General features: G+C 43.2%; 1 protein-coding gene across 2 annotated transcripts in view; it reads left to right on the forward strand.

The window, feature by feature from the left end:
- The window catches only part of PGLYRP2 (peptidoglycan recognition protein 2), a 130737-nt gene that overhangs the window by 14522 nt on the left and 90036 nt on the right, over positions 1-26179 (forward strand). For both annotated transcript variants that reach the window (XM_053717943.1, XM_053717942.1), the window contains exon 3: positions 230-440. In XM_053717943.1, coding sequence (XP_053573918.1) covers positions 230-440 — 211 coding nt within the window. The remainder of the gene's footprint in view (positions 1-229; positions 441-26179) is intronic.

The raw sequence follows: 26179 nt of genomic DNA on the forward strand, positions 1-26179 counted from the left end.
TGTCTGTGGGGAAAGTGTGCATGAGCACGTCAAAACAGCGCTTGTATTTTGTGCGGTATGGAGCTTAAAACCACCATATCGCACGCACAAGCCGGCTGTTTCAAAACTTGTAATGGCTGCGCTATAGAGGGTTAAAAAACGCAACTTTTGTTGGGTTCGATAAATTCCCTATAGCGCAAAAACTTGTAATCTACCTGAATGTTACTAATCTAATCTAATCTCTTTACAGAATGTCCTGCTATCATACCGCGTTGCATGTGGGGTGCCAAACCGTATAATGGGTCTCCAACCCTTCTGAAACTACCACTTCCTAACATTTTCATTCACCACACTTACGAACCATCACGACCCTGCACTTCCTTTGCGGACTGTTCTGCAAATATGCAGAGTATGCAAAACTTTCATCAGGAAGGCCGAGGCTGGGATGACATTGGGTACAGGTAAGAGATGACAGAATTTCTAACTATGATTCCAGCATTAATCATAGTAATATAACATAAATAAATAATATAAAAAAGCAGTTTTGGTAATATTTTATAGGCCTTTTGTCAGAGGGGTTCCAGAAATAATTTTTTGTGTAGGGGACATACACGCTGCAGAGCTTCATCCATAGGTCAGGACACTAGATTTAGTAAGGCCTGTAGGTGGACTTGCGGGCGCTCCATTGATAGAATCAGGGTTTTGGTAGAGGATGAGTCAGGGGTGTTTTTGGTTGTAGCTGGGCAATATGGGTGTGGCTATGTGATTTGGGTGTCTCTAGTTGTTCTGGGGTATGGCTAGACAGGAAGAGACAGCGTCAGGGAGAGGCATTTTCACCCTTCTTCTCAGCCCAACTAACACAACAGGGGTGAAGCCTATAAGATTGGGGTGCTTTTGTACCATAATCAAACTGCCACAGAGGGCAAGAGAGGGCAAATGTCCCTCTCTGGCATAGGTAAATCTCAGATTTGATCCTGGGATTAGGTAGTAAATAAGCCTTTAAAGGGATAGTACAGTCAAATTTAAAGTTAACTAAATGTGATAGAGCATAACATTATAAACAACTTTCCAATTTACTTTTATTATCAATTTTGCTTAGTTCTCTTGGTATTATTTATAATCCTACATGAGATTAGGGGAGTGCATATGTCATCTAGCAGCAGTGTTTATAGCAATGTTATACATAGGTATAAGCACTGCTGCCATAGAATGCTAAAGCCACATTCACACTCCCTTAGCACCTATCAGCCTAACTAGGTTTACTCTTTAAAAAAAGATAATACCAAGATAAATAAGCAAATTTGCTAATAATCAATTGGAAATTTGTTTAAAATTGCTTGCTCTATCTGAAACATGAATGTTTAATTTTCAATTTACTGTCCCTATAAGTCAGCTCTAGTGCAACTTAATGAGGCACATGACCACTTGATGAAAACAGGAGAATCCCCTCTTAACTAATCAGTCAATTTATCCTCTGAATTTAACGTGGATTTTTAACATGTTGGATACCAGGTTTGAATTTATAAACATGGTATGGCCCTGAAATTGTGCATCTATCATTGTGACTAATAAATCCAGTGGCCGAACTGTTATTCGACAGATATTTGTCCGACTGACATTTGTGTGACGGATACTGTTCCAAAAGACAAATGGCCGTCGGATAACTGTCCAGCCACGAGATAGATAAGGATAGATACAGATGGAAAGATAGAAAGACAGATAGATAGACAGATAGATATATAGTTAAAAGCACCTCGTAGGGGGTGGGACCCATGGTTAGGTTCCCAGAGGCAGTTTGCGGCACCCAAGGCTCTGATTAGAACAGAGTACTCTGGAGCGTATCTGCCCTTGGTCAACGTCAGAACACAGTCTCTCAGACATATGTCTGATGGACAAATGTGCTTCGGCATTCTGTCCATCTGCATTTTGCCCGAGCACCATAATTCCATAGTCCCATAAAGAGATACATTTCTTCTTTTGGTTGGGGGGCTCACATAACCTTCTGGATATTAAACAGAGAATATGAAAACAGTAGTTTTCTATCACACTGGTTGCCAGGTTTGGATTAATAAATGTAGGAACGAAATAAAAACTGGGAATCTACCAAAATTATAAATGAACTAATATAACCATGAGACCAGTCCACTTACATTAAATATCACTTTCAACTGAGGGGCCAATAAAAAAAAAAAATCATACACTTATGATGCCCCTAATGTGAAGGATAAAAGTCTCTTTCTAAAGAGGGGTAGCATGGTCTTATATATGTCATATGGTTAATAATAAATAGTGAGTATTTAATTCATTGGTCACTCATTTCAGACAAATAAAATGGATTTGTCAAGAAAACTGTACCGCCTTTTCTACCAAAAATGAACCAATGTATTCTTGGCCTTAAATTGTGAGAAATATATGGGCAGACAAAAGCTCACATTTTTGGAGGTTAAAAACTAAAAAGAAGGCGACCACATAGTGTAACTCTGTATATTTATTAATTAATTAGTTTTAATCCACTTGTGCCAAGTTCTTGTTAAGTCTCACTGTGTGAAGACAAGAGAATCAGATTTTATCAGATGTTAAGCCAGCTGGTTGCCGAGTAGACCAGGCTGCCTTATAAGTACTGTTCTCACAGTAATATTATTATGCTTCACTTTGTAATCTTAAAGGAACACTAAAGTGAAAATTAAATTTCCATCTTAATGAGAGGAGAGTCCACTGTTTTATTCATTACTTGTGGGAATTAAGAACGGTAGTACTCTTCGAAATGGGACCGGAGTTTTAATTAGTCCTGTCAGCCTCCAAGTGAGAGCATGGGTGAATGTTAGAGTCCAGAGATGCAGAGAGAGTCTTTCTGTGAACCCATCCTGACTCAGTTTAACAGCTTCATTAGCAATCAGCGTTGCCGAGTTTCGCTGCCTGCTTTTCTTCTCTCAAGTCCATGTCAGGAGCAATGCTATTACCCTGTCACACTTGAAGGGCCGTGTTCCTGTTCCATGGCATTGATTCTGGTAAGATCGTTTCATTTATATACTGTATATGTACATGTGATAACGCAAGAAGACAGGGTAACAGTGTGGCTCCTTTATCTTTATAGAACCTAGGGTAATACCCTTGGAAGGGGGTTATTGAACAGGGGGGATTTTATTATACATAATATTGTTTATTGTGTTTCTGCTGCTTTTGTGTGAGATGAGGCTCTGTCAGAGTGGAACAGTCAGTTCATTAGCGAGAGATTGAGGCAGGCTTTTTTGACGCGTTTCTCTCTCACGAGTGCAGGGGCAGTTCTGCATGGCACTCCATGTGACCGGGTGTGGCCTCTGTAACTTCCTCTTTCTCGACCTGCATTTGGAGAGATGAAAGCTGTTTCTTGTAGTCCAGGTCATAGGAGGTGGCGAGTGCCCCGGCCATTTGGATATAAAGGTTCCATTTATTTTTTATCAAGTCCATAATAAAGGCGCAAGCTATGGAGGACTCTGCTATATTAGAGGATACTCACTCTTTATCTAAGCCTATTAACTGTGTATATTGTGAGGAGGTTCCAGTCGAGCCGCCTACGCAACTCTGTTCCACATGCTTTGACAATATTGCTATAACAAAGAATAAAGTATTTAGTACAACTGAGCCGTCCACCTCTGAGGGTTCTCCGCCCCGCGAGGTGAGTTCCCTACAATCATCTCCGTTTACACAAGCAGTTCCCCAGGGCACTACTAATCCTCCTGCGTGAGGGGCCCTTTGGCCTCCAGACTTTGCCGATCAGTTATAGTCGGTGGTTTCTGTGGCCATTAATGCAATGCCTCGCCCTTCTAAGCACAAGCGGAAGGTACGGCACAGCTATCCGACTCAGGGGTCTTCGACTCCACTGAATGTCTCAAATTGATTATCCGCTGAGGAGGACAACTTCGACTTATCGGAGGATGTTGCTTCTGGATCGGAATCGGCTATTTCTAGGCCTCTGTCCGTGGAGGAACCAGATTTTAAATTTAAGATGGAGCATTTGCACTTTCTGCTGAAAGAGGTGCTTGCTACGTTGGAGGTTCCAGAACCAAAGCTACCGGAGGAACCTTCAATCCCTAAACTGGATAGGGTTTACGAGGACAGGGTAGTGCCCCAGGCCATCCCGGTTCCAGTCAAGATGGCTAACACTTGGTTCGTCCTTTTCCCCCTATTCTTCTTTTAAAAAGCTTTTCCCCGTTCCGGACACGCAGCTTGATCTGTGGGGAACCGTCCCTAAGGTAGATGGTGCTATCTCCACGCTCGCTAAGAGAATGACTATTCTGCTAGAGGATAGCTCCTCTTTCAAGGAACCCATGGATAAAAAGGAGTCCATAATGCAGAAGATGTTCCAGCTCATGGGGTTCGTTTTCCAACCAGTGGTGGTGGTTACTGTGGTGGCTAGTGCGGCTACCTACTGGTGTGACGCTCGATCAGCAATGGTCAAGGTGGAGACTCTCCTCAATGAGATTCTAGAACGAATTAAGGCCTTAAAGGGACAGTCTAGTCAAAATTAAACTTTCATGATTCAGATAGGGCATGCAATTTTAAACAAGTTTCCAATTTACTTCTATTATCTAATTTGCTCAATTCTTTACGCCCTCTCATTTACCATATTGTTTGTTCCATTTTTCTATCTTGGGGAGATAGTGGATAGTGGCTTAGGTATCCTTTTTAGATTTTAGCGCTGAAACACCTGTGCTATTTTGCTCAATTCTTTAGATGTCCTTTGTTGAAGAAATAGCAATGCACATGTGTGAGCCAATCACACAAGGCCTTTATGTGCAGCAACGAATCAGCAGCTACTGAGCATATCTAGATATGCTTTTCAGCAAGTGATATCAAGAGAATGAAGCAAATTAGATAATAGAAGTAAATTAGAAAGCTGTTTAAAATGACATGCTCTTTCTAAATCACAAAAGAAAAAAATTGGGTTTCATGTCCCTTTAAGGGTAGCGCTAAGACATCAGGTTTTTCTGTTTTAGCCCACAGGGCCTGGATTCTATCATATCTACGGTCACGGGTGGCAAGGGTGCCTTGTTGCCTCAGGATAAGGCCTAGCCTAAGGGATTTTCTTTTCGTCCCTTTCGTGCGGACAAGTCTCAGCGCCAGCAGCCTGCCGCAAAGTCTGAGCAATCCAAGGGATCTTGGAAACCAGCTAACTCTTGGAACAAGTCCAAGCAGAACAAGAAGCCCACTGAGTCAAAGTTGGCATGAAGGGGCGGCCCCGGATCCGTCTGGGACAGACTATCTCTTTTTTGTAGAGGCCTGGAGAAGAGACATTATAGACCCTTGGGTTCAGGAGGTTGTAGCCCAGGGTTACAGGATAGGTTTCAAGTCATATCCGCCCAGGAGCAGATTCCTCCTGTCAAACATATCTTCAAGACCAGAAAAGAGAGACGTCTTCCTGGAGTGTGTGATGGATCTCTCATCTCTCGGGGTAATCATCCCAGTTCCTCCGGCAGAAAGAGGTCTGGGGTATTATTCAAACCTTTTCGTAGTCCCAAAGAAGGAGGGCACGTTTCGTCCTATTCTGGACCAAAAGGCTCTAAACAAGTTTTTGTCAGTTCCATCGTTCAAGATGGAGGCGATCAGGTCAATTTTGCCCCTGGTTCAAGAAGGGCAATTCATGGCGACTATAGAACGACGCTTACCTTCACGTTCCAATCCACAAGGATCACTACAGGTTTCTAAGATTTGCTTTCCTGGACCAGCACTTCCAGTTTGTGGCACTTCCATTTGGTCTGGCTACTGCCCCAATAGTCTTTACAAAGGTTCTGGTAGCTCTTCTCACAGTAGCGATAGCCTGAGGGATTGCAGTGGCACCTTATCTGGATGATATCCTGGTCCAGGCTCTGTCCTGCAGTCTTGCGGAGGATCACTCGAGAACTCTTCTACTTCTCCTTTGGTCCCTCGGGTGGAAGATAAATGAAGGACAGAGTTCATTGGTCCCCAGCAACAGGGTGGAATTCCTGGGTATGATAATAGATTCTTCAGCCATGAAGATATTCTTGACAGATCAGAGACGTTGCAAGCTTGTGTCCAACTGTCTAGCTCTTCAGACATCTTCCAGGACATCTGTGGCCAGGTGTATGGAGGTGATCGGGCTCATGGTATCCAGCATAGATGTCATTCCATTCGCCAGGTTCCATCTCAGACCTCTTCAGCTGTGCATGTTGTGTTGAGACAATGGAATGGCGATCAATCAGATCTGTCCCAACAGATATCTCTGAACAGACCGGTGAGGGAGTCCCTATCTTGGTGGACCCGACCAGGGCAGTTGTTACAGGGGACATCCTTTTTGAAACCATCATGGGAGATCGTGACCACGGATGTAAGTCTATCAGGATGGGGAGCTGTTTGGGATGCCAGAAAGGCACAGGGCAGATGGACTTGAGAGGAGTCGAGTCTACCTATAAATATTTTGGAACTTTGAGCGATATTCAGCACTCTGAGGGCTTGGCCCCTTCTGGGTTCGTCCCGATTCATCAGATTCCAATTGGACAACATTACCTTGGTGGATTACATAAACCACCAGGGGGGGACGAGAAGCTCCCTAGCCATGAGGGAAGTATCTCAGATTCTGGAATGGGCAGAGACTCACAATTGTTTGCTCTTAGCGATCCACATTCTGGGTGTGGACAACTGGGAAGTGGACTTTCTGAGCAGACAGACATTCGTGGAGATCTGCAGCAGATGGGGGACGCCGGAGATAGACCTCATGGCGTCCAGACTCAATGGCACGCTACCCAGATACGGGTCGCAATCCAGGGATCTCAGGCGGAACTGATAGATGCCTTGGTGGTACCCAGGGACTTCAACCTAATTTACATATTTGCACCTTTGCCTCTTCTACCTCGTGTAGTGTCAGGAGCAAGCTTGACTATTCTAATTGCTCCATTGTAGCTGAGGAGGTTGTGGTTTGCGGATCTGGTTGGGATGTCGTGATCTCCGCCGTGGAGGTTACCTTGTCGCAGGGATCTGCTGGTTCAAGGTCCTTTTCTACATCAAAAACTCGATTCTCTGAGGCTGACTGCGTGGAGATTGAACGTCTAGTCTTAGCCAAAAGAGGATTTTCTGAAAAAGTGATTGACACTCTCGTTCAGGCCAGGAAGCCAGTCACTCAACACATCTACCACAAGGTGTGGAGGACCTACTTGTCCTGGTGTGAGGAACGAGGATATCCCTGGCATAAGAGTATCCAGGATTTTGGCCTTTCTCCAGGATGGTCTGGATAAGGGTCTTGCTGCCAGTCCCCTTAGGGGACAGATCTCGGCTTTATCTGTACTGTTGCATAAGAAGCTTCCGGTGCTTCCTGAAATTCAGTCCTTTGTACAGGCTCTGGTTAAGATCAGGCCTGTATTTAGAATTCGGCTCCTCCTTGGAGCTTAAACTTGGTTCTTTAGGTTTTGCAGAGGGCTCCGTTTGAGCCTATGCATGCCCTTGACATTAGGGTTCTTTCATGGAAAGTCCTATTTTTACTGGCTATTGCATCGGCACGTAGAGTCTCTGAGCTGGTGGCCTTGCATTGTGAGCCTCCCTACTTGGTTTTTCATGCTGATAAGGCTGTTCTGCACACTGGATTGGGATTCCTTCCCAAAGTGGTGTTGAGTCGTAACATCAATCAGGAAATAGTAGTTCATTCTTTTTGTCCTAACCCTTCTTCTTCGAAGGAGAGGTTACTTCATAATTTGGACGTGGTTCGGGCATAAAGTTTTATCTTCAGGCCATGAAGGAGTTCAGACAGACTTCATCCTTATTTGTTGTGTATTCAGGGAAGTGCAGGGGACTAAGGGCCTCTGCCACTTCTCTATCATTTTGGTTGAGGAGTATGATCCGTCTGGCATATGAGACAGCGGGACACAAGCCTCCACAGAGGATTATGGCTCACTCGACTAGAGCTGTGGCCTCTTCTTGGGCCTTTAAGAATGAGGCTTCTATGGAGCAGATTTGTAAGGCGGCCACTTGGTCTTCCTTACATACTTTTGCAAAATTTTATAAATTTGACGTTTTTGCTTCGGCGGAAGCAGTTTTGGAATAAAGGTTCTGCAGGCTGTGGTGCCCTCAGTATAGGGTCCGCCTCCTTTTACCCTCCTGTTTTTTTCATTCAGTGTCCTCTAGAGCTAGGGTATTTGTTTCCACAAGTAATGAATGAAGCAGTGGACTCTCCTCCCATTAAGATGGAAAAACATAATTTATGCTTACCTGATAAATTTATTTCTCTTGTAGTGTAGTCAGTCCACGGGTCATCCATTACTGGAATATATCTCTTCCTAACAGGAAGCTGCAAGAGGATCACCCAAGCAGAGCTGCTATATAGCTCCTCCCCTCACATGTCATATTCAGTCATTCGACCAAAGCAGACGAGAAAGGAGAAACCATAGGGTGCAGTGGTGACTGGAGTTTAATTAAAATTTAGATCTGCCTTAAAGACAGGGCAGGCCGTGGACTGACTACACTACAAGAGAAATAAATTTATCAGGTAAGCATAAATTATGTTTTCTCTTGTTAAGTGTAGTCAGTCCACGGGTCATCCATTACTTATGGAATACCAATACCAAAGCTAAAGTACACGGATGAAGGGAGGGACAAGGCAGGAACATTAAACAGAAGGAACCACTGCCTGAAGTACCTTTCTCCCAAAAATAGCCTCCGAAGAAGCAAAAGTGTCAAATTTGTAAAATTTTGAAAAGGTGTGAAGCGAAGACCAAGTCGCAGCCTTGCAAATCTGTTCAACAGAGGCCTCATTTTTAAAGGCCCAGGTGGAAGCCACAGCTCTAGTAGAATGAGCTGTAATCCTTTCAGGAGGCTGCTGTCCAGCAGTCTCATAGGCTAAACGTATTATGCTACGAAGCCAAAAAGAGAGAGAGGTAGCCGAAGCCTTTTGACCTCTTCTCTGTCCAGAGTAAACGACAAACAGGGAAGAAGTTTGACGAAAATCTTTAGTTGCCTGCAAATAAAACTTCAGGGCATGGACTACGTCCAGATTATGCAAAAGTCGTTCCTTCTTTGAAGAAGGGTTAGGACACAGTGATGGAACAACAATCTCTTGATTGATATTCCTGTTAGTAACTACCTTAGGTAAGAACCCAGGTTTAGTACGCAGAACTACCTTGTCTGAATGAAAAATCAGATAAGGAGAATCACAATGTAAGGCAGATAACTCAGAGACTCTTCGAGCCGAGGAAATAGCCATCAAAAACAAAACCTTCCAGGATAACAGCTTGATATCAATGGAATGAAGGGGTTCAAATGGAACGCCTTGAAGAACATTGAGAACTAAGTTTAAGCTCCACGGCGGAGCAACAGTCTTAAACACAGGCTTAATCCTAGTTAAAGCCTGACAAAAAGCCTGAACGTCTGGAACTTCAGCCAGATGTTTGTGTAGAAGAATAGACAGAGCAGAAATCTGTCCCTTTAACGAACTAGCAGATAAGCCCTTTTCTAAACCCTCTTGTAGAAAAGACAATATCCTAGGAATCCTAACCTTACTCCATGAGTAACTCTTGGATTCGCACCAATATAAATATTTACGCCATATCTTATGGTAAATTTTTCTGGTAACAGGCTTCCTAGCCTGTATTAAGGTATCAATAACCGACTCCGAGAAGCCACGCTTTGATAGAATCAAGCGTTCAATCTCCATGCAGTCAGCCTCAGAGAAATTAGATTTGGATGGTTGAAAGGACCCTGAATTAGAAGGTCCTGTCTCAGAGGCAGAGACCACGGTGGACAGGACGACATGTCCACTAGGTCTGCAAACCAGGTCCTGCGTGGCCACGCAGGCGCTATCAGAATCACTGAAGCTCTCTCCTGTTTGATCTTGGCAATCAAACGAGGAAGCATCGGGAATGGTGGAAACACATAAGCCATGTTGAAGACCCAAGGGGCTGTCAGAGCATCTATCAGCACCGCTCCCGGGTCCCTGGACCTGGATCCGTAACAAGGAAGCTTGGCGTTCTGACGAGACGCCATGAGATCCAGATCTGGTTTGCCCCAACGATGAATCAGTTGAGCAAAGACCTCCGGATGAAGTTCCCACTCCCCCGGATGAAAAGTCTGGCGACTTAGAAAATCCGCCTCCCAGTTCTCCACGCCTGGGATGTAAATCGCTGACAGGTGGCAAGAGTGAGACTCTGCCCAGCGAATTATCTTTGAGACTTCCAACATCGCTAGGGAACTTCTGGTTCCCCCTTGATGGTTGATGTAAGCCACAGTCGTGATGTTGTCCGACTGAAATCTGATGAACCTCAGAGTTGCTAACTGAGGCCAAGCTAGGAGAGCATTGAATATTGCTCTTAATTCCAGAATATTTATTGGGAGGAATGTCTCCTCCTGAGTCCATAATCCCTGAGCTTTCAGGGAGTTCCAGACTGCGCCCCAGCCTAGAAGGCTGGCGTCTGTTGTTACAATCGTCCAATCTGGCCTGCGAAAGGTCATCCCCTTGGACAGATGTGGCCGAGAAAGCCACCATAGAAGAGAATCTCTGGTCTCTTGATCCAGATTTAGTAGGGGGGACAAATCTGAGTAATCCCCGTTCCACTGACTTAGCATGCACAATTGCAGCGGTCTGAGATGCAGGCGCGCAAATGGTACTATGTCCATTGCCGCTACCATTAAGCCGATTACTTCCATGCACTGAGCTACTGACGGGTGTGGAATGGAATGAAGGACACGGCAAGCATTTAGAAGTTTTAATAACCTGGCCTCTGTCAGGTAAATTTTCATCTCTACAGAATCTATAAGAGTCCCTAGAAAGGGAACTCTTGTAAGTGGTAATAGAGAACTCTTTTCCACGTTCACCTTCCACCCATGCGACCTCAGAAATGCCAGAACTATCTCTGTATGAGACTTGGCAGTTTGAAAACTTGACGCTTGTATCAGAATGTCGTCTAGGTACGGAGTCACCGCTATGCCTCGCGGTCTTAGTACCGCCAGAAGTGAGCCCAGAACTTTTGTAAAGATTCTTGGAGCTGTAGCTAATCCGAAGGGAAGAGCTACAAACTGGTAATGCCTGTCTAGGAAAGCAAATCTTAGGTACCGATAATGATCCTTGTGAATCGGTATGTGAAGGTAGGCATCCTTTAAGTCCACTGTGGTCATGTACTGACCCTCTTGGATCATGGGAAGGATGGTTCGAATAGTTTCCATTTTGAATGATGGAACTCTTAGAAATTTGTTTAGGATTTTTAAGTCCAAGATTGGTCTGAAGGTTCCCTCTTTCTTGGGAACCACAAATAGATTTGAATAGAATCCCTGCCCGTGTTCCGTCCGCGGAACTGGGTGGATCACCCCCATTAGTAAGAGGTCTTGTACACAGCGTAGAAACGCCTCTTTCTTTATTTGGTTTGCTGATAACCTTGAAAGATGAAATCTCCCTCGTGGAGGAGAAGTTTTTAAGTCCAGGAGATATCCCTGAGATATGATCTCCAACGCCCAGGGATCCTGGACATCTCTTGCCCAAGCCTGGGCGAAGAGAGAAAGTCTGCCCCCCACTAGATCCGTTTCCGGATAGGGGGCCCTCTCTTCATGCTGTCTTGGGGGCAGCAGCAGGTTTCTTGGCCTGCTTGCCCTTGTTCCAGGACTGGTTAACTTTCCAGCCCTGTCTGTAACGAGCAACAGCTCCTTCCTGTTTTGGAGCAGAGGAAGTTGATGCTGCTCCTGCCTTGAAGTTACGAAAGGCATGAAAATTAGACTGTTTGGCCTTTGATTTGGCCCTGTCCTGAGGTAGAGCATGGCCCTTACCTCCCGTAATGTCAGCTATAATTTCTTTCAAGCCGGGCCCGAATAAGGTCTGCCCTTTGAAAGGAATATTAAGCAATTTAGATTTAGAAGTCACGTCAGCTGACCAGGATTTAAGCCATAGCGCTCTGCGCGCTTGGATGGCGAATCCGGAGTTCTTAGCCGTAAGTTCAGAAACAAATGTGTTAGCTAGCTTAAGTGCTTTAAGCTTGTTCATAATTTCATCCAATGGAGCTGTGCGAATGGCCTCTTCCAGAGACTCAAACCAGAATGCCGCCGCAGCAGTGACAGGCGCAATGCATGCAAGGGGCTGTAAGATAAAACCTTGTTGAACAAACATTTTCTTAAGGTAACCCTCTAATTTCTTATCCATTGGATCTGAAAAAGCACAACTATCCTCCACCGGGATAGTGGTACGCTTAGCTAAAGTAGAAACTGCTCCCTCCACCTTAGGGACCGTCTGCCATAAGTCTCGTGTGGTGGCGTCTATAGGAAACATTTTCCTAAATATGGGAGGAGGGGAAAAAGGCACACCAGGTCTATCCCACTCCTTGCTAATAATCTCTGTAAGCCTTTTAGGTATAGGAAACACGTCAGTACACACCGGTACCGCATAGTATCTATCCAACCTACATAATTTTTCTGGAATTGCAACCGTGTTACAATCATTCAGAGCCGCTAATACCTCCCCTAGCAATATGCGGAGGTTCTCAAGCTTAAATTTAAAATTAAAAATCTCTGAATCCAGTCTCCCTGGATCAGATCCGTCACCCACAGAATGAAGCTCTCCGTCTTCACGTTCTGCAAACTGTGACGCAGTATCTGACATGGCTCTCACCTCATCCGCGCGCTCTGTCCTTAACCCAGAGCTATCGCGCTTGCCTCTTAATTCTGGCAATTTAGATAATACTTCTGTCATAACAGTAGCCATGTCTTGCAAAGTGATTTGTAAGGGCCTCCCTGATGTACTTGGCGCCACAAAATCACGCACCTTCTGAGCGGGAGGCGAAGGTACTGACACGTGAGGAGAGTTAGTCGGCATAACTTCCCCCTCGTTGTCTGGTGATAATTTCTTTACATGTAAAGATTGACTTTTATTTAAAGTAGCATCAATGCAATTAGTACACAAATTTCTATTGGGCTCCACATTGGCCTTTAAACATAGTGAACAAAGAGATTCATCTATGTCAGACATGTTTAAACAGACTAGCAATGAGACTAGCAAGCTTGGAAATACTTTTCTAAATAAATTTACAAGCAATATAAAAAACGCTACTGTTCCTTTAAGAAGCACAAAAAGCTGTCACAGTTGAAATAACAATGAACCAAAATAGTTATAGCAACCAATTTTTCACAGTAAATGTATTAAGTTAGCAAAGGATTGCACCCACCAGCAAATGGATGATTAACCCCTTAATACCCAAAAACGGATAACAATTTAATAATTAACGTTTTTCTCACAGTCAAAACACACTGTCACAGGTCTGCTGTGACTGATTACCTCCCTCAAAATGAATTTTGAAGACCCCTGAGCTCTCTAGAGACGATCTGGATCATGGAGGATGAAGTAGACAGATTGTGACTGAATTTTTACTGCGCAAAAAAGCGCTAAAATAGGCCCCTCCCACTCATATTACAACAGTGGGGAAGCTCAGAAAACTGTTTCTATGCAGAAAACAAAGATGGCCGTGTGGTAAAAATCATGCCCCAATAAGTTTTATCACCAAGTACCTCACAAAAAACGATTAACATGCCAGTAAACGCTTTAAACATACATTTGAAAAGTTATGAATTGTTATTAATAAGCCTGCTACCAGTCGCTTTTACTGCAGTTAAGGCTCATACATTATTTCAGTATTAACAGTATTTTCAGAGTCAATTCCATTCCTTAGAAAAATACATTCAGTGTACACACACTCATCAGCCTAATACCAGTCGCTATCACTGCATTTAAGGCTGAACTTACTTTACATTGGTATCAGCAGTATTTTCTCAGTCAATTCCATTCCTCAGAAAAATAATTACTGCACATACCTCGTTTGCAGGGGGGCCCTGCATGCTATTCCCCTTTTCTGAAGTTACCTCACTCCTCAGGGGGTCGATCCGATATAAATCGTCGCAAAAGCCGGCGACGCCAATATTTGCGCGGGTTTGGTATCACATATACGGCGTAACCTAGAAGTTACGCGCGTATATTTCTGCCGTCGCCCGCAGTTTTTTGGGCCATAGGCAGGTATACCAAACCCACGCAGTTTGGTATCCAATATGCAGCGTAAGGACTTACGTGGCGAAAATGGAGAAAACTTACTCCATTTTCACCTCGCCACAAAAAGCAGCCGTAAGAAGCCTTACGCTGACTATTGGAGCCCCGTAACTCCCTAAACTGGCTGCTAAAATAAACCTAACACCTAACGCATGCGCAATGTCTATCTCCCTGTCAACCGCGATCTTCTAAAATAAACCTAACACCTAACGCATGCGCAATGTCTATCTCCCTGTCAACCGCGATCCCCCCCCCCCTGATCGGAACAGCCAATAGAATGCGAGCTCAATCTGATTGGCTGATTGGATCAGCCAATCGGATTGAACTTGAATCTGATTGGCTGATTCAATCAGCCAATCAGATTTTTCTAACTTAATTCCGATTGGCTGATAGAATCCTATCAGCCAATCGGAATTCGGCGGACGCCATCTTGGATGACGTAATTTAAAGGTACCTCATTCCAAGTACAGCAGTCGGCCAGGATGGATGCTCCGCGGCGGCGGAGCGAAGAAAGAAGATTGAAGATGCCGCCGGAAGAATGAAGACTTTGCTGCCGCTTGGAGGAAGACGTCGCCGGAGGAAGAATTCTTCTTTGCCGCTTGGAGGAAGACATCGCCGGAGGAAGAATTCTTCTTTGCCGCTTGGAGGAAGACATCGCCCGGATCGGATCAGGAGTTCGGCCCGGTGTGGTGAAGACAAGGTAGGGAGATCTTCAGGGGGGTAGTGTTAGGCTTTTTTAAGGGGGGTTTGGGTGGTTTTAGAATAGGGGTATGTGGGTGGTGGGTTGTAATGGGGGGGGGATTGTATTTGTTGTATGCAAAAGAGCTGAATTCTTTGGGGCATGCCCCACAAAATGCCCTTTTAAGGGCTGGTAAGGTAAAGAGCTTTGAAATTTGTTTAATTTAGAATAGGGCAAGGAATTTTTTTTATTTTGGGGGTTTATTATTTTATTAGGGGGCTTAGAATAGGTGTAATTAGCTTAAATATCTTGTAATCTTTTTTTTATTTTTTGTAATTTAGTGTTTGTTTTTTTTGTAATTTAGTTTAGTTAATTTAATTGTATTTTTAGATAGATGTTTGTAGTTTATTAAATTTATTGATAGTGTAGGTGTATTTATAACTTAGGTTAGGATTTATTTTACAGGTAATTGGGTAATTATTTTAACTAGGTAGATATTAAATAGTTAATAACTATTTAATATCTATTATACCTAGTTAAAATAATTAACAATTTACCTGTAAAATAATTATTAACCCTAACATAGCTACAATGTAATTATTAATTATATTGTAGCTATCTTAGGGTTTATTTTATAGGTAAGTATTTAGATTTAAATAGGAATATTTTAGTTTATAAATGAATTAGATTAATTTAATATAAATTTAGTTAGGGTTAGATAGAGTTAATATAGTTAATATAAATACTATAGTAACTATATTAACTATATTAACCCTAATATAATTAGGGTTAATATAGTTAATATATATAATGTAATAACTATATTAACTATAATATACTTAGGGTTAATATAGATAATATAGCTGGCGGCGGGGTAGGTAGATTAAATTAGGGGTTAATCATTTTAATAGAGATGGCGGCGGTGTAAGGGGCTTACATTAGGGGTTAATAATTTTAATATAGATGGCGGCAGTGTTAGGGGCTCACTTTAGGGGGTTATAGATATAATATAGCTGGCGGCGGGGTACGGGAGCGGCGGTTTAGGGGTTAATAGCTTTTTTATTGTTAGGCTAGTGAGGGGGGATAGCGGATAGAGGGTTAGACAGTGTGAGCTATGTTAGGGAGGCGTGTTAGACAGTGCGGACTATGTTAGGGAGGCGTGTTAGACAGTGCGGGCTATGTTAGGGAGGCGTGTTAGACAGTGCGGGTGTTTTAGACTTTAGTCAGGTTTTATAGGCGCCGGCAGATTCTAACGTGGCGCAAGTCACTGGCGACGCCAGAAATTTGTACTTGCGCAGATTTCTGGACATCGCTGGTTTGTCAGACTTACGGCACGTTAGCATCTGACGGCGACCTATATGGGATAGCTCGAGTTGCGAGCTGAAACTGCGGGCGACGCCGGTTCCCTCGCTTGCGCCGCAAACTGCGATCTATATCGGATCGCGCCCCAGATGAGAACAGCCAGTGGATCTTAGTTACGTCTGCTAAGATCATAGAAAACGCAGGCAGATTCTTCTTCCAATGCTGCCTGAGAATAAACAGCACACTCCGGTGCCATTTAAAATAACAAACTTTTGATTGTAGAAATAAACTAAGTTAAAAAACACCACAGACCTCTCACAGTGACCTATCTTTAGTTAGGCTGCAAGAGAATGACTGAATATGACATGTGAGGGGAGGAGCTATATAGCAGCTCTGCTTGGGTGATCCTCTTGCAGCTTCCTGTTAGGAAGAGATATATTCCATAAGTAATGGATGACCCGTGGACTGACTACACTTAACAAGAGAAACATAAATTATGCTTACCTGATAATTTAATTTCCATCTGTGGGAGGAGAGTCCACTGCCCCGCCCATGACTCCGGTGGGCGGACCTAAATTTAATCTTATTCTTCTGGCACCATTTATACCCTGATATTTCTCCTACTGTTCCTTGTTCCCTTGGCAGAATGACTGGGGGAATGAGGGGAGTGGGGGAGGTATTTAAGCCTTTGGCTGGGGTGTCTTTGCCTCCTCCTGGTGGCAAGGTTCTTAATTCCCACAAGTAATGAATGAAGCAGTGGACTCTCCTCCCGCAGATGGAAATGAAATTATCATGTAAGCATAATTTATGTTTTTAATGGATTGGATAGCGCATGACATTTTAGACAACTTTCCAATTTACTTCTGTTTTCAATTTTGCTTCGTTCTCTTGGTAGCCTTTGTTAAGCAGTAATCCTAGGTAAGCTTAGAAGTGTGCACGTGTCTTTAACCATCTGACAGCAATGTTTATACCTATGTTATGCATAGTTGCAAACACCACTGCCAAAGACTGCTAACGACACATGCACACTCCTATCAGTCTATCTAAATTCACACTTCAACAAAGGATAACAAGAGAACAAAGCAAATTGGAAAGTTGTTTAAAATTGTATGTTCTGTCTGAATAATGAATGTTACATTTTGTGTTTACTGTCCCTTTAATATGTGAATTAATATTTATATTAAAAATGTAACATTAAAGGGACAGTAAAGACTACTGCTTATGTTTTAATCACATTCAGTCAGTCAGTATTTTAGTGATTTTGAACATATTTTGCTGTTTATGTGAATTTCCAGTTGTTTGTTACTCTCTCTTAAATATTTTTGTCATCAGTATGAATGATAATTATTGCAAATTGCATAAAAAATATTTGGCAAAATCTTTTAGAGGGTAGCATACATTAACCCCTTAGTGACCGAGGACGTGCAGGGTACGTCTGAAAAAAAAGGCAGTTAACGCCTGACGACGTACCCTGCACGTCCTCGGCTAAAGTGAGTGCTGGAAGCGATCAAGATCGCTTCCAGGCACTATTACAGTACTGCAGGGATGCCTCGATGTCTAGGCATCCCTACAGTGCTGTTACGGAGTGCCGGGACCGGATTGATCACTCCCCCTTGAGTGATCACTTCCGGTTTTGCTCCACGTGGAGCCCGGCAGTGCAGCAGAGCATCGGAAGCGATCGGACACGCTTCCGATGCTCTGCTAGTGTGCTAAGTGCCTCGGTGGGTCGAGGCACTTAGTTAGTATATAAATGAAATAAAAAATGGGGGAAAAAAAATAAAATATAAAATAAAAAAGCCCCCACATATAGCCCCCCCCCTCCCCCATGAGGCTTCCAAAATGGCGATGCCCAGTGCATCATGGGGCCTCTAGGGGTGTCCCTAGCCTGCCTCATCATAGGGGCAAGCTAGGGTCACCCAATCTGAGCCTTCCCACAAAAAAAAAAAAATAATAATAAAATCTCCCATTTGTCTGATCAGGTCAATATTTGTAAATATTGACTCTGATCAGTGTGGATCTCCCTCCCTCTCCTCACTTGCTATTTTGTTGGAGAGAGAGAGACCTGTATTTTAGCAGAGAGAGATTTATTTCTTTTATTTGTTAAAAAAATTAAAATCCAAAGGCTCTTTTCAGAGCCATTAACCCCTAGCTTGCCAGTGATCACTATAAATCACTGGCAGTAGCACAGCTGCACTTTTTTTTGCTGTCTGTGCATTTTTTTAGGGGTTAATTTTTGTTGTTGTATTTTTTTTTAAAAACCCAAAGGCTCCTTTCAGAGCCATTTAGCTAATTTAATTTAATTTAAAGACTATTTAACCCCTAGCTTGCCAGTGATCGCTATACATCACTGGCATTAGCATAGCTGTACTTTTTTGCTGTCTGTGCATTTTTTAGGGGTTAATTTTTGTTGTTGTAATTTTTTAAAAACCCAAACGCTCCTTTCAGAGCCATTTAGCTAATTTAATTTAATTTAAATAGTATTTAACCCCTAGCTTGCCAGTGATCGCTATAAATCACTGGCATTAGCATAGCTGTACTTTTTTGCTGTCTGTGCATTTTTTTAGGGGTTAATTTTTGTTGTTGTAATTTTTTAAAAACCCAAAGGCTCCTTTCAGAGCCATTTAGCTAATTTAATTTAAAGAGTATTTAACCCCTAGCTTGCCAGTGATCGCTATAAATCACTGGCATTAGCATAGCTGTACTTTTTTGCTGTCTGTGCATTTTTTTAGGGGTTAATTTTTGTTGTTGTATTTTTTAAAAACCCAAAGGCTCCTTTCAGAGCCATTTAGCTAATTTAATTTAATTTAAAGAGTATTTAACCCCTAGCTTGCCAGTGATCGCTATAAATCACTGGCATTAGCATAGCTGTACTTTTTTGCTGTCTGTGCACTTTTTTTGCAGAGCCATTTAGCTAATTTAATTTAATTTAAAGAGTATTTAACCCCTAGCTTGCCAGTGATCGCTATAAATCACTGGCATTAGCATAGCTGTACTTTTTGCTGTCTGTGCATTTTTTTAGGGGTTCATTTTTGTTGTTGTAATTTTTTAAAAACCCAAAGGCTCCTTTCAGAGCCATTTAGCTAATTTAATTTAAAGAGTATTTAACCCCTAGCTTGCCAGTGATCGCTATAAATCACTGGCATTAGCATAGCTGTACTTTTTTTAAAAAAAACCAAAGGCCATTTAGTTAATTAATTAATTTTGGTTTTCTGTGACAGATACAATAATGTCAAAGAAAACATATAGTGCTGAGGAGGCATATGCCATCCTTGCGTCAGAGTCAGATGCCTCTATGTCTGACTCAGACCCCAATTTTGACCCTGCCATATGCTCAGATACATCATTAGATGCAGTCTCAACTGATAGTGATGTATCTGTGGCTGCTAGCCCCCCTGCCAGCCCCCCTGCTAGCCCCCCTGCCAGCCCCCCTGCTAGAAGGAGGCGTGTTGCTGCCATTGCCGCTGAAGAGTGGGTAACGCCTCATCTCCAGAGGCCAGATATCCCACCCTTCACAGCAAATGCTGGCATAAATATAGATGTGGCAGGTTTTAGCCCCCAACAGTTTCTGGAGGTGTTTCTGGGTGATGATGTATTGGGGAACATTGTCGCCCAAACTAATTTATATGCCCATCAGTACCGTGCTGCAAAGCCTGAAACATATTTGGCAAAGCAGCAATGGGCCCCCATCAATGTGCCAGAATTAAAAAAATTCTGGGCATTGACTATGCTGATGGGCATCATAAAGAAACCCTCCGTTCGCTCCTACTGGAGCAGTAGCCCCATCTGCTCTACCCCCATTTTCTCCCAGAGTATGTCGAGGCAGAGGTATGAAATGATTCTTCATTTCATGCACTTCAGCGACAACAGCCTGTGCCCCCCTAGGGAGCATCCCCAATTTGACAGGCTGTATAAAATCCGCCCCCTGATTACCCACTTTTCTGCCAGGTTTGCAGAGGCTTATACACCTGGAAGGAATATATGCGTTGATGAATCCCTGATGAAGTATAAGGGAAGGCTGGGATTCAAGCAGTATATTCCTTCCAAGCGCTCCAGGTATGGGGTAAAGGTGTATAAGCTCTGTGAGAGCGAGACTGGGTATACTCAGGGAAAGGATAGCCACCTTGACCCTCCAGGTTGCCCAGAACATATGGGAACCACTGGCAAGATTGTCTGGGACCTGATATTACCCCTAATGAACAAAGGGTATCACTTGTACTTAGACAATTTTTATACAAGTGTCCTTTTGTTCAAGCTACTGTATTGCTTTGATACAGTAGCTTGCGGTACTATTAAAAAGAACCGCAAAGGTTTCCCAGGACAACTTGTACGCACCCGGCTACGAAGGGGGGAGACCTCAGCTCTGCGCCAAGAGGAGCTGTTGGCACTTAAGTACAGAGACAAGAAGGATGTATACCTTCTTACCACCATCCACACAGAGAGGACGGTGGCGGTCTCTGTACGTGGCAGAGCTGAGATCATAAGGAAGCCAGTGTGCATCAAGTCTTATAACCGGCATATGGGTGGGGTTGATCTGGCAGATCAGCTGCTGCAGCCCTACCTAATTATGCGGAAGACAAGGGCCTGGTACAAAAAGGTTGCAATTTACCTAATGCAGATTGCAACCCACAACGCTTTTTTGTTGTTCAAAAAAGCAAACCCCGGAATGAAACAGACTTTTTCTCCTGTTAAGTGTGATCAGTCCACGGGTCATCATTACTTCTGGGATATTACTCCTCCCCAACAGGAAGTGCAAGAGGATTCACCCAGCAGAGCTGCCATATAGCTCCTCCCCTCTACGTCACCTCCAGTCATTCTCTTGCACCCAACGACTAGATAGGATGTGTGAGAGGACTATGGTGATTATACTTAGTTTTATACCTTCAATCAAAAGTTTGTTATTTTATAATAGCACCGGAGTGTGTTATTCCTTCTCTGGTAGAATTTGAAGAAGAATCTACCTGAGTTTTTACTATGATTTTAGCCGGCGTAGTTAAGATCATATTGCTGTTTCTCGGCCATCTGAGCAGAGGTAAACTTCAGATCAGGGGACAGCGGGCAGATTAATCTGCAAAGAGGTATGTAGCAGCTTATTATTTTCTGACAATGGAATTGATGAGAAAATTCTGCCATACCGATGTAATGTAAACTCAGCCTTAAATGCAGTAGCAGCAACTGGTATCAGGCTGTCATGTATGTATATTTTACACTTCAGTATTCTGGGGAATGGCACTTCACTGGAATTATACTGTGTACATTAGACTTTAGCCTAATTTGCAGGGACTAGCAACAGGCTTTTTAATAACACTTAATTTATGTTAAACGTTTTTTGCTGGCATGTAAAATCGTTTCATTTTCTGAGGTACTGGGTGAATAAAATATTTTGGGCACTATTTTTTTCCACTTGGCAGTTGTTTTATTTAATTTATGACAGTTTACTGATCTCTCTCACTGTTGTGTGTGAGGGGGAGGGGCCTTTTTTGGCGCTTTTGCTACGCATCAAAAAATTCAGTCAGAAGCTCATTGTATTTCCTGCATGATCCGGTTCATCTCTACAGAACTCAGGGGTCTTCAAAACTTGTTTTGAGGGAGGTAATCACTCACAGCAGAGCTGTGAGATTGTAGTTGACTGTGATAAAAAAACGTTTATTTCTGTAACTTTTTTCTGCTATCAGGGTTAGTTATCCTTTGCTAATGGGAACAAGCCTTTGCTAAAATTGTGTTTTTTACAAAGATTTGATGCTATAACCTTTCAGTTTATTAACTTTCAACTGTCATAACTCTTTCTGTGCTTCTTATAGGCACAGTACGTTTTCATATTATAGTAAATTACTTGAAAAGTATTTCCAAGTTGCTAGTTTATTTGCTAGTGTGTTAAACATGTCTGATTCAGAGGAAGACATCTGTGCTATATGTGCTAATGCCAAAGTGGAGCCCAATAGAAATTTATGTACTAACTGCATTGATGCTACTTTAAATAAAAGTCAATCTGTACAAATTGAACATATTTCACCAAACAACGAGGGGAGAGTTATGCCGACTAACTCGCCTCACGTGTCAGTACCTGCATCTCCCGCTCGGGAGGTGCGTGATATTGTGGCGCCGAGTACATCTGGGCGGCCATTACAAATCACATTACAGGATATGGCTACTGTTATGACTGAAGTTTTGGCTAAATTACCAGAACTAAGAGGTAAGCGTGATCACTCTGGGGTGAGAACAGAGTGCGCTGATAATGTTAGGGCCATGTCAGATACTGCGTCACAACTTGCAGAACATGAGGACGGAGAGCTTCATTCTGCGGCTGACGGTTCTGATCCAAACAGATTGGATTCAGATATTTCAAATTTTAAATTTAAGCTGGAAAACCTCCGTGTATTACTAGGGGAGGTGTTAGCGGCTCTGAATGATTGTAACATAGTTGCAATACCAGAGAAAATGTGTAGGTTGGATAAATATTTTGCGGTACCGTCGAGTACTGACGTTTTTCCTATACCTAAGAGACTTACTGAAATTGTTACTAAGGAGTGGGATAGACCCGGTGTGCCGTTCTCACCCCCTCCGATTTTTAGAAAGATGTTTCCAATAGACACCACCACACGGGACTTATGGCAAACGGTCCCTAAGGTGGAGGGAGCAGTTTCTACTTTAGCTAAGCATACCACTATCCCGGTGGAGGATAGCTGTGCCTTTTCAGATCCAATGGATAAAAAGTTAGAGGGTTACCTTAAGAAAATGTTTGTTCAACAAGGTTTTATATTGCAACCCCTTGCATGCATTGCGCCTGTCACGGCTGCAGCAGCATTTTGGTTTGAGTCTCTGGAAGAGACACTTGAATCAGCTCCATTAGATGAGATTACACACAAGCTTAAAGCTCTTAAGTTAGCTAACTCATTTATTTCAGATGCCGTAGTACATTTAACTAAGCTTACAGCTAAGAATTCCGGATTCGCCCTTCAGGCGCGCAGAGCACTGTGGCTAAAATCCTGGTCAGCTGACGTTACTTCTAAGTCTAAATTACTTAATATACCTTTCAAAGGGCAGACCTTATTCGGGCCCGGATTGAAAGAAATTATCGCTGACATTACAGGAGGTAAAGGCCATGCCCTGCCTCAAGACAGAGCCAAACCTAAGGCTAGACAGTCTAATTTTCGTTCCTTTCGGAATTTCAAAGCAGGAGCAGCATCAACTTCCTCTGCTCCAAAACAAGAAGGATCTGTTGCTCGCTACAGACAAGGCTGGAGACCTAACCAGTCCTGGAACAAGGGCAAGCAGGCCAGGAAACCTGCTGCTGCCCCTAAAACAGCATGAATTGAGGGCCCCCGATCCGGGAACGGATCTAGTGGGGGGCAGACTTTCTCTCTTCGCCCAGGCTTGGGCAAGAGATGTCCAGGATCCCTGGGCGCTAGAGATAATATCTCAGGGATACCTTCTGGACTTCAAATACTCTCTCCCAAGAGAGAGATTTCATCTGTCAAGGTTGTCAATAAACCAAATAAAGAAAGAGGCGTTTCTACGCTGCGTACAAGAGCTTTTATTAATGGGAGTAATCCATCCAGTTCCACGGTCGGAACAGGGACAAGGGTTTTACTCAAATCTGTTTGTGGTTCCCAAAAAAGAGGGAACTTTCAGGCCAATCCTGGATTTAAAGATCCTAAACAAATTCCTAAGAGTTCCATCGTTCAAAATGGAGACTATTCGGACAATTTTACCCATGATCCAAAAGGGTCAGTACATGACCACAGTGGATTTAAAAGATGCTTACCTTCACATACCGATCCACAAAGATCATTACCGGTATCTAAGGTTTGCCTTTCTAGACAGGCATTACCAGTTTGTAGCTCTTCCATTCGGATTGGCTACGGCTCCAAGAATCTTCACAAAGGTTCTGGGTGCTCTTCTGGCGGTACTAAGACCGCGAGGAATTTCGGTAGCTCCGTACCTAGACGACATTCTGATACAAGCTTCAAGCTTTCAAACTGCCAAGTCTCATACAGAGTTAGTACTGGCATTTCTAAGGTCGCATGGATGGAAGGTGAACGAAAAGAAGAGTTCTCTCTTTCCACTCACAAGAGTTCCCTTCCTGGGGACTCTTATAGATTCTGTAGAAATGAAAATTTACCTGACAGAAGACAGGTTAACAAAACTTCAAAGTGCATGCCGTGTCCTTCATTCCATTCAACACCCGTCAGTGGCTCAATGCATGGAGGTAATCGGCTTAATGGTAGCGGCAATGGACATAGTACCCTTTGCACGCTTACACCTCAGACCGCTGCAATTGTGCATGCTAAGTCAGTGGAATGGGGATTACTCAGACTTGTCCCCTTCTCTGAATCTGGATCAAGAGACCAGAAATTCTCTTCTATGGTGGCTTTCTCGGCCACATCTGTCCAGGGGGATGCCATTCAGCAGGCCAGACTGGACAATTGTAACAACAGACGCCAGCCTACTAGGTTGGGGCACCGTCTGGAATTCTCTGAAGGCTCAGGGACAATGGAATCAGGAGGAGAGTCTCCTACCAATAAACATTCTGGAATTGAGAGCAGTTCTCAATGCCCTTCTGGCTTGGCCCCAGTTGACAACTCAGGGGTTCATCAGGTTTCAGTCGGACAACATCACGACTGTAGCCTACATCAACCACCAGGGAGGGACAAGAAGCTCCCTAGCAATGATGGAAGTATCAAAGATAATTCGCTGGGCAGAGTCTCACTCTTGCCACCTGTCAGCAATCCACATCCCGGGAGTGGAGAACTGGGAGGCGGATTTTTTAAGTCGTCAGACTTTTCATCCGGGGGAGTGGGAACTTCATCCGGAGGTCTTTGCCCAAATACTTCGACATTGGGGCAAACCAGAGATAGATCTCATGGCGTCTCGACAGAACGCCAAGCTTCCTCGTTACGGGTCCAGATCCAGGGATCCGGGTGTCATGATCCGGTGTACATGCGCTCAGGAAACAGACCCTCGGGGCAGTGGTAGGGATTTGAAGACACCGACCCCTGACCCGGGGAAGAGTATCCTGGACGTGGATAGATGATATTCTGTGATTCATAGTTGCTAGAAGTTATTGTAGAATAAATGGAGAGTGCAACATTTGTATACAATATATTCTGAGTTCACTGTGACTTTTAGTTAGTTAATAGAAGTAACTGCAGGATTCAATGAGAGATAAATATAGCAAAGTGGAATGTTCAGGCTTCAGAGTAATCTGGTGAAAGTTTGACACTTAGATGCAAACTAAGGATTGTTGCAGGATTCACAGTACATAATATTATATAAAGCTGTATGTCAGAGTTAAAGCACAGCTGCACAGGTACTTAGACAAGCTGCAAGTTTAGGCATTAATTACTGTTTGTGCATTTAGATGCAAACTTGGTTTGTTGCAGGTTCACAGTACATATTATTATAATAAGCTGTATGTCAGTAATTAGCAGAGCAGCACAGGTGAAAGTTAAGTTTAAGGCATTAATTACTGTTTGAACATATATTGGAGAATCACAGGAAAGCTTTTAATTGAACACATAGATGCAGAGTTCAGAATATGTTAACATATTTGCAGCAGGATATTTCAGCAATGACAACTTGTAGCAGAGAAATAGTTATAAAGTTCTGAGTAAGATGCTGTTGTAATTAGAGAGTGATGGTAAGCAAAAGCATAGTTGAATTATAATAAAGTTCAGAGATTGTTAAGTAGCTGTGTCCAGGAAACAGAATGGAGATATTTTTGATACTTGCGGTTTGATGATATTTTGCATAGGTAATAGAAAATGCTGTATCTTGGAATAGTTGGTAAGTTCATGCAGGAAACAGTCACAGACCTCTGTTCAGGATCACACTTCAATGTTAATGCAAGGCACATTAGACCTGAGAAGGCTTAAAAAGAGGCTGAGGTAATCAGGTGCATGAATGATTAATCAGGCAGGCAGGCAAGCTGAATGTGAATACTGCCCAAATGCAGCAGTCAGAAAAGTATTTCTTAAAGGGATAGTGACATTAGGCTGAGATATGTTACAGATTCCCCTCCTTAAAGGCGACCTCCGGGCGCCCAATACAATCCAAAAGGAGAGAGAACAAAATTGATATGGAGAATCGGTAGTAGGTGTATGGAGGTAGTGAGTCCAATCGGAAATCAAGAAAGGAGGGTTGGAGATCTCTTGAAAAAGTTGAATGACGAAGTAAAGGCCATGTAATTCAGGTATCAAAAGATCTTGACAATGATGAGAGCAAAA

Source organism: Bombina bombina, chromosome 6 (genome assembly GCF_027579735.1).
Source record: "Bombina bombina isolate aBomBom1 chromosome 6, aBomBom1.pri, whole genome shotgun sequence".
Lineage (NCBI taxonomy): Eukaryota > Metazoa > Chordata > Amphibia > Anura > Bombinatoridae > Bombina > Bombina bombina.